This window comes from Pseudophryne corroboree, chromosome 5 (assembly GCF_028390025.1).
Source record: "Pseudophryne corroboree isolate aPseCor3 chromosome 5, aPseCor3.hap2, whole genome shotgun sequence".
In the NCBI taxonomy this organism is placed as follows: Eukaryota; Metazoa; Chordata; class Amphibia; order Anura; family Myobatrachidae; genus Pseudophryne; species Pseudophryne corroboree.
In genome coordinates, this window is record NC_086448.1 from 102325763 (window position 1) to 102342346 (window position 16584).

Genomic DNA, 16584 nt, shown 5'->3' on the forward strand with positions numbered 1-16584 from the left:
GGTTACTGTGTTAGTATGCAATCAGGGTCCTTTATAAAGATGAAATACACGTGGAGTGAAGATATATCGTCTTGAGGAAGTCTCCGTTGCTAGGAGACGAAACGCGTTGACGCCCACTCTCTGTTACACTGTTCATTTGGTGATATCTACCGTATTGACACAGCCTGCAGCTCAGTATAACCGCGACAGCTTCGGTCGCAGCTTTCTGCCGCACTTTGGATCCATCACTGCCGCACGGCTTTAACAACACTGGTCGGGTGAGTTCCGTGTGACCCCCGCTGTGGGGCCTAACACCTGTTTCCGGATAGCTATTTCCACGGCGGCTATATTTACCGTGTATGAACACTGCCATTTATATTTAAACCAACAAATACTACTCTGGGAAAGACGGCAATCACCCGCTGTTATTATAACAGTAAATGAACGATATATCTTCACTCCACGTGTATTTCATCTTTATAAAGGACCCTGATTGCATACTAACACAGGAACCAGCACGGGAGCATAAATTATAAATTGCACCTTTCCTTCAATGTTTTCATACAAAATTCTGAGACTGTGAGACTGTAAATATTTCTGCAGGAATTACAAACGTAAACTAACACACTGGGATGCCAGTGTTTTGATTTTCACCATCACCACTTGAAAGAGTTAATTTAATAGCTTTATTTCATGTTGTATGTTATTTCAACTCTCATTTAGCTAGTCTGTGTGAGAGAATGTACTAACCGTTATTAATTATCTGTTTTTATTAAATGTTGTAAATGTTGTTTCTAACAGATACTATATAAAAATTGTTTTACATTATATTCAAGTTGTACTGAGTCAATCTCCTGTGTCCGACTGCACATATATATTTTAGATACATTGTTTCAAGCGCAGAGTATATTTCTCTTTCTATAGTCCTCAAATGTTGCAACCTGGCAAGTTGTTTTTACTCAGCTGCTGAAACAATTTAGTTTATAAGGATTTATACCATTACAGCGCCGGGTGATCACAAACGGTTACCGATTTGTGATCTTTTTCTTCTCCCTCCACTTGATGTCATTAATAAGATTCAAAAAATGTGTTGTGTCTTTAATGTGAGATCTGAGTGTTGATACCCGTGATTGTAAAAAAGAATCAACATAAAATGAAAGGTTAGACGTGAGGGAATCCACACCCGAAATAATGGGACGCCCGGGAGGTGAGGGATTTGTGTATCTTTGGCAGGTGATAATAGATGGGAACAGTGGGGTGTGAACAAAGAAGAAAATTGAATTCCTCCCTGGAGATAATAGCATCATCTACTGCCCTAGTAAGAAGATCACGAAGTTCGACCAGAAAGAAAGAGGAAGGGTCAGAAGGCAGTACCTTGTAGAATTCTACATTATTCAATTGCCTAAGGGCTTCTTGAACATAATCAGCCTTATTCTGTACTACCAACCCCCCCCCCCCTTATCCGCCTGCTTAATAATTATTGAAGTATCCTTCATTAATTTTTTTATCTGCCTGTTTTTCCCATTTATTGAGATTATTTGTTTTTTTTTGACAGTTTAGAGGAGTTCGCACAGAGGTTCTTAAAATCACCCAAAGTAGTTTTGTAAAAACAATCTATGCTCGAGCCCCTAGATTTTATTGGGTAGAATTCTGACTTGTTTTTAAATTTGTTTCTCTCTTGTTTAATATCGTATAGCATAATTGTTTGTGAGGGTGAGTCAGAGCCTCCTTCCTCCAAAAGATCTGTGAGGGTCTCTAGAGCCACCAGATCTTCAGTATCAAGGACTATAGGATGACATTCATCTTGATTCTTGAGAAGAGTTTGTCTAGCGAAATATTTTTTTCTACACAAAGTCCTCACAAAACGATTCAATTCAACAAAAACATTGAATATGTTAGGTGGTGCAGAGGGGAAAAATTTTAAGCCTTTGTTTAGTACCCGTAGCTCATTAGTCGTCAATTTTTTTGAGGACAAATTGAACACGGTATTATTGGGTAATGTTCTCCTAGAGGCCTTTAATCTCTTTAATACTTCCTTTCTGCCACCTCTTCTTCCTCTATACTGACATTTCTCCTTCTTTTTAGTGGTTCTTCCTGCCATTCTCTTCCTCTGTCCTGAAACCGCCTCTTGCGTGGTTCTAAAAAAGAGCGATCCTGATAGGGTGTAGTTTCTAAATGAACTTTGGGTCTGGCACCTGGATTCCTGGTAGTGTTTCTAGGTTCCTCACTTTCAGAGACATTTCTCTTTGATGGATAATTACTCATAGTGTCTCGATATCGGGGTGTTTGTCTGGTTCTGGTATGGGCAAAGTCTCTAGGACTATCTTCTTGCTGATACCTAGATGCGGCCCTAAGTTGTTGTTGGGGTCTATCTGTTTCAAACCTTCTGAGGGGTTTTGTATCTCTCCTTTGTCTGTAATTTCTTACACAATCAGAACGGTAGTCTTCCAGATCTCTTTGGAATTTGTTACATTTAGTTTCCAAAATAGTTTGTTCAAACTTATTTACTCTCTCTGTTGTTGCTCCATCCCTTTCCTTAAATTCTGTAGTATGACTGAGGGGTTCTAATTTTATTTTTAAGGTTTCAATCTCTATTTCAATATTTTTAAGTTTATTCGTTCTATAGTCTATTACCAATTCCATAAGGCTAAAAGAACATTTATCCAACAGGGAATTCCATCTATCTTGAAAGTCTGTATTATCTTGAAATATAGAGGGTTTTGAAAGCCTTAGGCCCCTGGGGATAATTTTCTTATCAATATATTTTTGCATATTCACAGTATCCAACCAGTGCCTTGTTTCAGATTTCAAAAGATCCTCTAATTTTAGGAAATCACCTCTTAGTTGGCTTTCATGATTATTTGATTTAGGTTCAGAGGGATTATCCCAATTAGAAATCCCACTTTATTTTTGATTTGGGATGGGGACAGCACTTCAGCACAAGTTTTTGTGGACTATTTAAATTCCAACAACTACAACCTCACATTCACTCATACTTTTCACCCTTCATCTATTTCTTTTTTGGATATCTCCCTGGAGATAAAGGAATCAAAAATCTGCACTACCAACTTTTCAAAGGAAGTTGGTACTGATGCTTATTTACACTTTAAAAGTGCGCATCACATGCCCTGGAAGAAAAGTATCCCTAAGAGTCAGTTTCTTCGCATTAGAAGAAACTGCTCTGACTTGGAATCCTTTGAAGTTCAGGCCAAACAGATGTTCCATTCCTTCATTTCAAGAGGCTATCCTGAACTACTTCTCAGGAATGCCTTAGAGGAAGTTAGAAGGTTAGATAGAGGCCACTTACTCAGCTCCATTAAGGGAGCCAAGAAAGCCCAATTCAGTCGGGAAGAAGAGTTGGCCTTCATCTCTACCTTCAATAATTGCCATTCTGAGATCCAGACCATCGTCTTGAGGAATTTCAATATCCTGAGACAAGATGCTCATCTTTCCTCCTTCCTACCTCATAATCCTAGCTTCATCTTTAAAAAGAACCAATCTTTGAAAAATTTATTAGCACCAAGCCACCTTAGACAGGCATTGCTGCCCGTCAGTGGGAGTACGGACAGCGGTAACTGGTTAAAAAAAGTCAAAGGATGCTATAAGTGTGGAAAAAACAGATGTATTACCTGTGACTTTATTCAAAATAAGACCCAAAAAATTCAGCTAGATGCTCATGATAATACCTATGAAATTAAACATTTCATTAATTGTGAAAATTCCTATGTAATTTACATGTTGATTTGCAGCTGTAACAAAAAATATATAGGTCACACCACTCGCACTTTAAAAACTCGCTTTTTAGAACATCGCAGAAACATCCTAAAAAGGATTCAGACCCACAGTGTGCCGAAACATTTTAGTGATTACCATCAGGGGAATCCAGCGTGTTTGAAATTGATTGGTATAGAGCACATCCCAAAGACCCTACGAGGTGGAGATAGAAATAAAAAGTTATGTGTACAAGAAGCCTTATGGATGTTTAAGATGAATAGCATTTTCCCCGAAGGACTTAATGAATCACTAGAATTGTACATGCTAATTTGATTTGGTTGTGTAAACTCTTCCTTTTCTCCTGAGCTTTTCGTTCACTAATAAAATAGGGTAACTTTGTTCTTTAATAGCTCTATTTAGAAGCATTTTGCTCAATGGTTAACATCTAGTATACTTATTGAGTCAGGATAAAAAAGTGGCAGTAAGATAAATTGCTGTCTACATTATGAAGAATGTGCAATATATTTAAAGCACGTTCCAATCCGCTATTTGTTAACAATAGTATGATTATGGCTCAAATTAGACTTTATATTATGTAAAATAAAAAAGTATTAGTGTTTATTTGACCAAACTGATTTTTGTTAGGATCAGCATTGGAAATAACTATGCCGATATGCCTAAATCTAATTTATGAGGGTGTGGAATGGTGTTAGTTATAGTGCTGATAGGCCGTTTCTGAATTGCTGCCCTTTCATAATGTAATTTCCTCTGTCAGCATCAGCGCGATCTATGCGCTCTAAACACCAGGAAAAACACAACATTGATGCGTGTCCTAAGAGGTGGGCCACGTGACCAGATCAGTTGGTCTGGCTGCAGGGTCCCGCCTCCGTAGTTGCTTAGCTATGGCTTCTCTCTATGCCCGGCCAAGAAGCGCCATGAGCGCGATTCAACAGCCCCACGTCATGGGAGGCGGTTCACGTGACTGGAGCATCTGATCGGGTGATAGGTATCCGCCCCTTCGGTTGCCTAGTAACGGCCCCGCTCTATGCCCGGAACACGGAAGCGCTATGAGCGCTGGCGTGTTATCGGACATAGAATTAGAATGATCTAACAATCCTCATGTACATTTAACCTGCGGTGCGGGTCTCAACGTGATTTAACACGTGACCATCCCAGAATTATTCCGTTTCTACATAGAGTAAACTTAACGGAGGCTCTGTATCATGTTGCTAAGCAACAGTGCCATTTAATACAGGAACTGATTTCACTCTCTCTGATAGTCACATGATCGCCTTTGTCACTTAACCCGGAAGTAATCTATAAATAAGTATCTACTAAATATTAAACGACATTGAAAATTCATTATATTTATAAAGAGTCTGCATTTGATCTTAATCAATATAATTTATGGTTGTGTTCACACATGTTTTGTGGAGAAGGGAAGCTAATTGAGATGAATGGATTGAACAGGTGCGGGCTGATTGGCAGCCATTAAGGGTATAAATATGAAGTTCCCAGCACTGTTAGGTCACCTTTGAAAAAGCTGCAGGCACTGCAGCGAAACGCGTCAGGTGTTACTCCAGACCACCCACCATCCATTTGCATGCTGCCTGTGTTATATCCGGACCTTTATTGGACTTTCATAATCGTATGCAGACGCACTTTGATGAATATTACTACCAACTGGCTCCACTGTCTATCCACTCAGCATTGAGACCACCGCACATCTGGTGAGGATTTGGGTCCCCAGCAACTTCCACCCATTTAAAAGGGACTTTTCTCCGGGACTTCTTCCTCCAGCGGCTTACACAGTGGTAATGTTCATACAGGACTGTGCCATCAGTCCTCCAGTTATTCATCTGCACATTTATCATCTTTAAGTCCAACAAAAATAAGGAACGGACACTCACTACAGCAGCCTTTGTGGTGGTTCTGGTTGTTTTATATATTTTATTAGTGTAAATCAGTATGTCAAATGTATTGTCAGTCATTTTATTAAATTGAATGTCTTTTTACCTTCAATCCATTCATCTCCGTAAGCTCTTTTAGTTATTTTCATATACATATCAATTGTATCAAATTCCCTATTGAAGCGCTGCTATCTTGTTTTTCCTTTGTTGTTCCCATTATTTACAGGACTGACTAATCCTGTTCCTATAGCAGCAGCTAAATTAGAACATCATCCCATTTTTGCGCCTGAATATAACTTTGGTTAAAACTTTTTTCTTACTTATTTTCTGGCGCTCATAGTCCCCTCTCCAGTGCTCAGGCTGCGGCGGGTGTCACAGTAGAGGCAGCGGCGGCTCCTATACGGGACCAGGCGGCTGAAGGAGCGCTCTCTCTCTCCACTTCAGAGGTGGCGGCGGCGGGTCACCCTGGCGGCATCAGTAGAGGCAGCGGCGGCTCCTATACAGGACTAGGTGGTTGAAGGAGCACTCCCTCTCCACTTCAGAGGTGGTGGCGGAGCTCACAGCCAGAATTAACGCACGACAGGTAACACCAAATGGCGCGCTCCCCGTCGCTTACAAAGGCAGGCACCGGCGAACAGCAGAAATTTCACTACTCCGTCACTGACCAAAACAACCATAGGTAGGGGTGTGCTGCCATATGGTGCGTGGTGCGCCTTCACTGCACTTGCGCTGTGGGCAAGGCACCATCGGCACACCTAGTTACGGCCCTGTTAGTATCCACCAAGAGTGGTCCAAGGCAGGTCAACCAGTGAACCGGCAACCAGGTCATGGGTGCCCAAGGCTCATTGATTAGCTTAAGGAGCTTAGGCTAGCCCATCTGGTCCAATCCCACAGAAGTGCTACTGTAGCACAAATTGCTGAAAAAGCAGACCAGTCAGAGGGTCCATGCTGACAAATGTTCAACGTCGAAAGCCTCTACAATGGGCCCCTGAGAGTCAGAACTGGTCCATGGAGCAATGGAAGAAGGTGATCTGGTCTGATGAATCACATTTTTTTAAAATCATGTGGATGGCTGGGTGCATCATTTACCAGGGGAAGAGATGGCACAAGGATGATCTATGGGAAGAAGGTAAGCCAGCAAAGTCGGTGTGATAATGTGGGCAATGTTCTGCTGGGAATCCTTGGGTCCTGGAACGCATGTGGATGTTACTTTGACATGTACCACTCACCTAAACATTGTTGCAGACCATGTACACCCCTTCATTAAAACAGTATTCCTTCATTGCCTCTTTCAGCAGAATAATGTGCCCTGCCATACTACAGAAATTGTTTGAGGAACATGACAGAGTTCAAGGTGTTGACTTGGCCTCCAAATTCCTCCAGATCTCAATTCTATCGAGCATCTGTGGGATGAGGTGGAGCCATGGAGGCTCCACCTCACAAGACAGACAGACAGACAGACAGACAGTGTGTGTACATATTTATGAGTATATATACACTGTGCGTATATCTATCTATCTATATAAATTTATTTCTTCTTTATATATTGTAGGGCCTTGAGCTACATTAGCCCCACATCAGTCCAGCCCTATATATCTGGAAATATCATTGGTGTATATATAGCATCTACAGCAACATTTTTTACATGCACTGCATATCACACTCTTTCACAATTGTCTTTGTAACCGACACGTGATAATATAACAGTTCTCATGTAATACAATAGGTTACAGAGTTCTGGAGGCCACAGCACATATATTTTCTCCTTGCATTTATCCCAGATTCTAAATGACTGTCAAAGGAACCATTGTTAGGGACACTGAATGGATGTTTATATCAAAGATGTGGTGATTAATGAAGATTAATAGATGAGGTTCACCAATTTCAGCCTTGCATGTCTATATTAGGCATGCTTCGTAATTGGGACACACGCAGAGAACACAAACTCCACACTGTTTAGAGATTTTGTATTTCACAGAGAAGGTCACAGCGTGTCAGTTCCATCACTCGGTCAGAGTGTGTCAGTTCCTTTGCTCTACAGCCAGGACGGTATTTAATTATCTAGTCCCTACTCATAACAGAGGGGAACTCCTAGGGGCCAACATGCACAGGAAACAATGCTACAGGAGGACACTGTTCTACTTCCACAGTAGTTAATGCATACCTCACAACCACCCCAAATCTAGCAGGACAGTCCCGCTATTTAGTCACTGTCCTGCTGTCCCATCCGTGGTCTGCAGTGTCCCTGGGGCGGGGCAGGTTGGGAGAGCCTATGATCACCGCTGCTCTGCAAAGTAGCCGGTGATCACGGCATATAACAGTGCAGGGAGGTGAGGCGGGGGCTGCTCAGCTGCTCAGGGCCCCCAAAATTATGAAAATGGGGGTTGTGCAGTGAGGCCCTGCCCTTCCACCCAGAGGCCTTGCCCCTGCATCCGAGGCCACTCCCCTTTTCAGATGCACTTCCGGTGCACCAGGACCTCCATTACTACCTTCAGAAATTGGGAGGTATGTGAATGTGAATGTTCTTAAATGAAGGACCATATGAGGACCGAGGGTGGTAGTTGCAGGTGGAGGTGGCCAGTGTCAGACTGGGCCATGAAAAGCCCACCGGGGGGATGCAGTAATAGTGGCCCATGTTTCAAGGTGTGGCCAAACATAGGGAGTGTGGGCAGCCATAGGGAGTGGGAGGTTTGGTTAACTATTAAAGAGTGCATGGTCTGGGACACTTTAAAAATATATATAGAAAACAGTATACTGATATTACATGCATGGATAATGTACCAGATTGATAAAAGCAATGTACTGTAGAAAATACACCACAGTTCTGGGAATGCAGTATAATGTAACACATGTATAATAACTAAGCACATGATGCATACCTCCTAACATTTTCATTGCACAAATCAGGTCTCAGATGTGCGGCAGCTCACAGAAAGGGGTGTGGTCTTACATAAGGTGGCGTGGTTTCACAGTAAATCCCACTATCACAAGCCACTAACCCATTTCCATCACTGTGGGCGGCATGCCGGGCGCTCCAGATGCTGCTGGCCTTGTCCCCAATCCCCCTCTCCACAGAATAGATGCTGGGCACATGCGCACAGAATCTACGCACCGCTCCTCTGCTAGGCTCACTCGCAGCTCACTAAACAGAGCAGCAAGTGAGAAGGGGCATCCCAAACACCCCCCCCCCTTCCCCCCACCAGCACCACCACGGGACACTGCGGCTTTCGGGTGGGACAGACAGTGCACGAAAATGGGATTGTCCTGCTAATATAGGGACAGTTGGGAGGTATTCTGTATATATATGCTACATGCACTGAACATGTGAGAAAGTGCATTGCTACAATTCCATTCCAGTTACAACTTACTGGCAGGAGCTATGTTCATTCCGTTAAATCCCAAAGCCAACAAGAGGTGTAAATTCAAGTCATGGTGTAATTTCTATAGATGCAAACTAAGCACCCATGTTCATCCATGGTCCCGCTACACCGTGAAACTCACCCTCTAATAAAGTAACAATATATAATTAGAGTGCACTGTCTAGAACTTGACCACTAGAGGAGAGGGTGGATCCTTATGCAGTGGGGCCCACCGGGAATTCACCTAATGGCCCTAAGGGCCAGTCAGACCCTGGCACTGGTTAGGGAGAAGGAAACCCCTACTGGTTCTAGGCCTAAATCTTAGCCCCTCTACTGCACTGCATGTCTATTATACGGATTCACTACGATATGCCGGCGGTTGGGCTCCCGGCGACCAGCATACCGGCGCCGGGAGTCCGACCGCCGGCTTACCGACAGTGTGGCGAGCGCAAATGAGCCCCCTGCGGGCTTGCTGCGCTCGCCACGCTACGGGCACGGTGGCGCGCTACGCGCGCCACACTATTTTATTCTCCCTCCAGGGGGGTCATGGATCCCCACGAGGGAGAATAAGTGTCGGTATGCCGGCTGTCGGGATCCCGGCGCCGGTATACTGTGCGCCGGGATCCCAAGAGCCGGCATACTGAAGACCACCCCTATTATACCATCCCACATTTCTCAAACTCAGAGCAAAAGTCTAATTTTTGGGGAAGGGGGTGGGGGGGGGGGGGGGGGTGTGACTATGAGATGACTACATCCCCCCTCCTCTCCATTCATATTTAAAAAGTGCATCATGCGACAATTTAAATTTGAACGTGAAATTTAGAAAAACGAGTATTTGCTCCTGCTGTGATTACAATGCTGCATTTTCATCCAATTAGTTACATATACAGGGGGGTACACCCGTAGCGACGTGTGCTCAATTTCTAAGCAATCTGACTAGATTGCTTAGAAATGAAGCATACATTGCTCCGTGTGTAGGGTGCCGGCGACAGCGATGCGTGGCCCTGCGCGTCGCTATTGCTGGCTGTAGATTTGGAAGCATGCATGCCAGATCTAGTCAGAAGAACCCAGCGGTGAAGTGAGCAATTTTTTCCCCTCACTCAGTACACATCGCGCTGTGTGCGGAGCGTCCTGAGATGTGTGCTGAGCGGTCTGTACTAGATCGCTCAGCACACATCTGTGGAAGAAAGCTCTACGTGTGTACCCCCCTTTAGATTTGACTTCCTTCACAAAAGTTCCCTATAGCAAGCTGTGCAGAACATATTGTTCATGTGTGTAGCCAGAAATGTATTTTGAATGTGGAATATTTTTCTAGGCAGTAACTGTTTATGTACTATAGGCATTTCTACATAAATACATAATAAAAGTAAAAGAGAACAAAATGACCAGTAAAATCGCAAGAAAGCACTAATGCCAGACAGTACTTACTGTGACACTGTCATAGTTACAGGACGTGTGATATTCAATGTCAAAGTCTGTAAAGTTGAGGGAAACTCTGTGCCCCGTATCCACTTTAATCACCCAGGAACACTCGGTGTTGTCATTGTAGGGTCTCGGATAGTTTGGAGAATGGATCTCTCCATTAGAGGTTTGAAAAACGCCACCACAGCCTGAAAACAATATAAAATAATGCCTGGATCATCTGCGTTGGGTCCACTAATTCCATTCAGAAACCTGGTGATAACATTTTTCTTTTTCCTGTTTTGCACTTCACAAGAAAACCAATATCTGTGCAACTGCTGTGTGTACAGACAGCCTGTCACTAATACTGCTCTCTTCTGAGCTCTATTCCCAATGGTATGATGTAGGTATAGTGCATTGGGGGTAATTCTGAGTTGATCGCTGCCGCAAATTTGTTAGCAGTTGGCAAAACCTGGGGGGTCATTCCAAGTTGATCTCACATAGCAACTTTTTGCTGGCCGTGCCCAGAACGCCTTCCTCCTGTCAATCTTCTTACGGTCGCCATTGCGACCGATTTCTTCGCTAGCGGCGGGCTGCCTGGCGACTGCTGTCGCCAGGCAGTGACGTGCCTGCACAAAGCGGGCGCAGCGCATGCGCAGTTCCGACCCAATTGCACGGCTGCCACCCCATGTGCACTGCAGGTGTGGCAGATATAACGTGCAGAGAGAGTTAGATTTGGGTGGGTTATTTTGTTTCTGTGCAGGGTAAATACTGGCTGCTTTATTTTTACACTGCAATTTAGATTTCAGTTTGAATACACCCCACCCAAATCTAACGCTCTCTGCACTATACTTGCCTACTCTCCCAGAAGCTGCGGAGGCTCCCATTTTTTGGGTAGCCCTCCACACCCCCGGAAAAGTAGGCAGATCTCCCGCATCCTGCTCGCACCCTAGTGATGCGGCAAGATGGAGACATACTCTCCCGTATTCGAGAGACCGTGGGGAGAGGAAGGGGTTCAAATTACGTGAATCGCGTCATTTTAGGCCTGCCCCCTTCCTGCGGACCGCAGCATTTTCCTGATGTGGGGGCGTGGCTTGATGATGTCACAGCCCAGCGGGCTTCTCCCGGAGAGGAGAAATTGAAAGTAGGTAAGTATCTCTGCACATGTTATATCTGCCCCCCCTGCAGTGCACATGGTTTTACATATTACAGATACAGTACAGTAAGAAGGTGGATTCTCCAGATATAACATTTCAGGCCAGTACCTTCTGCAGATGGGGGGCTGTCATGACCCATGGTTCTATCTTTTTGACAGATCACAGATTTGTGTTGCTATATCTAGCCCATACCTCCCAACATTTAGACACAGAAAATCAGAGCAACATAAGCCTTGTATGTGATAGGCCAATCTCTATCAAGAATAGCCCACTTTTAGGTCAACCTCCCCTCTTCCCCAAAATCGGGACAGATGGGAGGTACTATCTGCTAGACCTAGATACAGATACAAACAAATCTGGTTCATCCTCAGTTACTTAGCTCAGGCTTATTTAACAACATGATGCGATGTTTAGATAGATAGATAGATAGATAGATAGATAGATAGATAGATAGATAGATAGATAGATAGACAGACAGACAGACAAATGGAAATTACCTACCTCCAGGGACTTCACGCCAAGTAGCATTAAACCCTTTGCCGTTACTAGTGCTGTCAGTCTTGAAGCGCACTGTAACTGTATTCCCTGTGCTGGAGACCTGCAGTGGATTCCCGGGTGCTCTTGATGTACACAGCTGAGCCAGCCTGGGGGAGGACAATTCAGGACCCCCATAAATCTGAAATAAATGATCACTGGCTGTTAACTGGGTTCTCTCCCATCACACCGTCATTAGGGTCTTATTGTCCTGGCAGCTTCTTTGCCGCAGATGTAGTGTAGGAGGTAAAATGCAATCTCAATAACAATAAATTCTAATAGTAAATACAATCACCCATGTGACAATGTATCAACTGTCATTAGGAAACCTAGAAAAGGAAAGGTAAGGACTGCCCAACAGTGTGCAATGTATTCATAAAGTGTATTAGTGACCAGCTTTCTACCAAAATATACGTTATGGTAAGAACTTACCGTTGATAACTGTATTTCTCCTAAGTCCACAGGATACATTGGGATATGGTTGAGCACCAATCTTGCACCAATCGGTCAAAGCTTTCTGACCTCCCAGCATGCAGCGGGCCCATCCATATAACCCCGCCTCCTGGCTCAGGCAAAGCAGTTGTTTTCCAAAGCTTAAAGCAGGAGCATCATGTAGAGCCCTAATCAGGCGAGAAGAACACACCCTTCCGTACAAGAGGGAAGAGGTTAGTGAGTAAAAGGATCCTCAAATCAGGTGCGTCAGGGTGGGATCACTGTGGAACCTGTGGACTTAGGAGAAATACCGTTATCAACAGTAAATTCTTATCATAACGTATATTTCTCCTGCAGGGTCCACAGGGTATCCACAGGATACATTGGGATTTCCCAAAGCAATTTAGTTGTGGGGATGCTCCTTATTAGACAGGAGAATCCTTCGCCCGAATTCAGCATCCTGAGAGGCAAAGGTATCTACGGCATTATGTCTAATGAATGTGTTAATGAAAGACCATGTGGCTGCCTTACATATCTGTTCTGCTACCCATGATGGACCTACCTTACGAGTAGAGTGAGCAGAAACCCGGGAGATCAGCCTGAGAATATGCTTCTGAAATCGTCATCCGAAGCCACCGCGCCAGTGTCTGCTTATCAGCAGGCCATCCTCTCTTGTGAAATCCGTAGAGAACAAAGAGAGAATCTGTCTTTCTGATAGCACTGGTACGATCTACGTAGATCCTTAAGGCACGGACTACGTACAAAGATGCATCTCCCACAGAGAGGTCCGGCCCCTGGAAAGCCGGGACTACAATTTTTTCGTTAAGGTGGAATATAGGGACTTCCGGTTCCGGCCTCATGGAGAACTGAGCTCCGTCCTGAGCTCCGTCCGCCGCTCCCCAACAAATACCTTTTACAAGGCTTTTAAAGCCTCGTTTCGACCCCGGAGCCTCCAGCAGTGTCCCAGTGACCGATCCCCCTGCAAATGGAGAAGTTTTTGGCCCCGCTGACGGCGCACCCCCAGCCGGACCACCAGCAGCAGCAACAGTCGCAGCCTCCACGCCAGGAGAAGCGGCGCGCTGCGGGAACGATGACGGCGGATTCCGCTATCGATAGCGCTCCCCCCCTCCACAAAAAGACTGCAGCCGAGGGAACAGCTTCTGGGGGCCAAGTAAGTGCCGGCAACGAGACCCCTGTGACTTACACAGACGTAGTGGCAGCCATAACAGCCACCATGACACCCCTTCTCACTAAGGCTGTGGCTGACATTACCAGTCAACTTCAGCACCTCACACACAGAGTCTCCAAAACAGAGCAGCAAGTCACTGCTGTCTCCCATGACGTAGAGGGTTTACAACTTACAGTAAAACGTCTCACTAATGATAATTACCAGCTATGGAACAAGATCGACGACATTGAGAACAGATCGCGTCGTAATAACATTAGGCTGGTTGGTCTGCCCGAATCTATCAAGGGACCTGCATTGGCCCACTTTGTCCGCAACACTCTCCCCTCGCTCCTAGGCATTGAGTCAGTTTGCCAGGACATGGTTATAGAGAGGGTACATAGGGTGGGTCCGACACCGACCCCTAACAGACCGAGACCCCGCGTTACACTGTTCCGCTGCCTAAACTATTTACACAAGATGGAGATCTGGTCAGCCTCTCGCAAGGCCAAAACCCTGTCATGGGAAGGACACAAACTACATATATTTCAGGACTACTCTGCAGAGCTATCGCGAGCCAGAAAAGGCTTTTCACCCGTATGCTCGAGGTTGGTCGCAGAAGGACGAAAATTTGGCCTGTTATACCCTGCTAGACTCCGCATTTACGATGGGACCTCGTTCAAGGACTTTTCCAACCCCCCGGATGCCATGGCATATCTCCAGGAGCTGTCCCAAGCGAAAGACGCCGACATCACAGATTCCACAGAATAACGTTTCAAAGCCTTAACCCCGTTATGTCATGCTTTGGCCATTTAAAGGAAAAGCAGTCACTTCAGCTCATATCATAACAATCAGATTATCACATTTGCAGATTAAGTTATATGATATGTTTATTTACATGCTTTATAGTACACTGCGGAGACCTCCTGGTCACCCTTATATTTCGATGCACACTGGGGAGCAGGGACGGACCTACCCCTCCCCGCCGGATGTGTTTCTTGTTTTTTACACTGTTTTTACTTAGCTATTACGGAAGTGCGGCGCCAGATCCTAACTTCTGGCTGCCCCCTCTTAGGTCTGTTCATCCCCCTCTTCCCTCTATCTCTACCTGCACTCTTGCTGTCATTCCTTTCCCTCCTTTCCTCTCAAGCACAACTCTTAGCTCTGTGAATTGGCTAGATGTTGCAGTAACTCATAATGTACTCATGATGAAGGCTGTTACCCTAAAACCCCAATGTTTTGATACACTCTTCCTGTTTCTCCCAGTTTCCGGAGGGGATGCCTGATCTTCGCTACGCCACATGGAATGTTGGAGGAATTAACTCCCCAGCGAAAAGGAGGAAACTCCTGATTTACTTACAGAAAAGTGGCGTGGACGTGGCATTCCTTCAGGAAACCCACCTAACCCCGTCTGAAACCTTGAAATTGGGAATGCTGGGTTGGTCTGTATTGGCATCCTCCTCTTACAACTCCAGAGCACGTGGTGTAGCTATCCTGGTACGCAGATCTCTACCCTTCGAAATACACAACACCACTGCAGATGACTCAGGTAGATTCGTAGTAGTTTCTGTAGACTTGCTGGGTAAAACATTTATTCTGGCTAACATATACGCTCCCCCCCCTTATTCCAAGTCATACCTCCGCCAGCTAATAGCCCTTCTGACTCCCTACATGGGAGATAACCTCATCATCGGAGGGGACTTTAACCTGATCTCTTCCTCACTCCTAGACAAATCCTCAACACATAAGATCTCTCACTCCACACTCCCCAAACTAGGCATCCCCTTCTTCTCATCTACCCTACAGGTTATAGATCTCTGGCGAGCTCTAAACCCAACAGAGAGGGAATACACCTGTCTCTCAGCGGCGCACGGCTCTCTCTCCCGCATTGACTACTTCTTTATTTCCCATACTCTTTTTCCTCAAGTTACCCAATGCACCATTGCCCCCATCTCCCTCTCTGACCACGCCTTGGTCACCTTTACTGCCCATTTCCCCGACGATAGAGATACAACTAAAATGTGGAAATTCCCCTCTAGGTTCTGCAAATCTCTAACTTTCAAATCCTTCTTGGAGGCTGCTTGGGAAGACTTTTGTACCAACAACTCTGAACACATTAATTCACCCATTCCTGTTCTGGATGTCGGCAAAAGCCGTACTCAGAGGTGCAATTTTATCTTTCACCGCAGCTTCCAACAAGAAATATTCGGCTCAATATCTGACACTTCAAGACACTTTATCCCAATCTTTTCAGACCTATAAATCATCCCCCTCCCCAGCCACAAAACAGGCATATCTGACATCCAAAGTCCATTTTGATGAATTTCTATCGGAAATGGGTGACAGGTACCTTTTTTCAGTCCATCACAAATTCCACAAGTTTGGCAACAAAACTGGACGCCTACTCTCCAATTTACTAAAAGGTACTCATTCACCAGCGATCGTACATCCCCTTCGCACCACACAAGGAACCCTGACATCCACGAATAAACAGATAGCTCAGATTATGCATACATTCTACTCACAGCTTTATACGTCAAACAGTCCAAACATTCCCTCACAAACAACATCACCCCAGCCCAACACCCCCACTCACCCTCCAGAGCCCACCCACTCTCCACCCCCTTCAGGGACACACCAGCCCTCCTCCTTCTTTTGGGAGGCTCTCCCTTACCCAGCCCTGTCGGAAGAACTGGCTTCTCAACTTCTATCCCCAATTACTCTAACTGAAGTCCGCCTGGCAATTGGGCAATTGAAGCCTCATAAGGCCCCAGGCCCCGATGGCTATACTGGGGAATTTTATAAAATGCTCCACCACAAATTTGATTTTATCCTAGTTGAGGTTTTCAATTCCCTGTTGCTAGGGAAGACCCCCCCTCCACATTTCAACTCAGCCATCCTTAAACTACTCCCAAAGCCTGGAAGGGACCTGT

General features: G+C 45.0%; 1 protein-coding gene across 1 annotated transcript in view; it reads right to left on the reverse strand.

The window, feature by feature from the left end:
* Positions 1–16584, reverse strand: part of CUBN (cubilin) — a 729033-nt gene that overhangs the window by 412505 nt on the left and 299944 nt on the right. The window contains exons 29-30 of the mRNA XM_063921523.1: positions 12022–12196; positions 10391–10572 (exon numbers count right to left, since the gene is read on the reverse strand). Of these exons, the coding sequence (XP_063777593.1) occupies positions 10391–10572; positions 12022–12196 (357 nt within the window). The remainder of the gene's footprint in view (positions 1–10390; positions 10573–12021; positions 12197–16584) is intronic.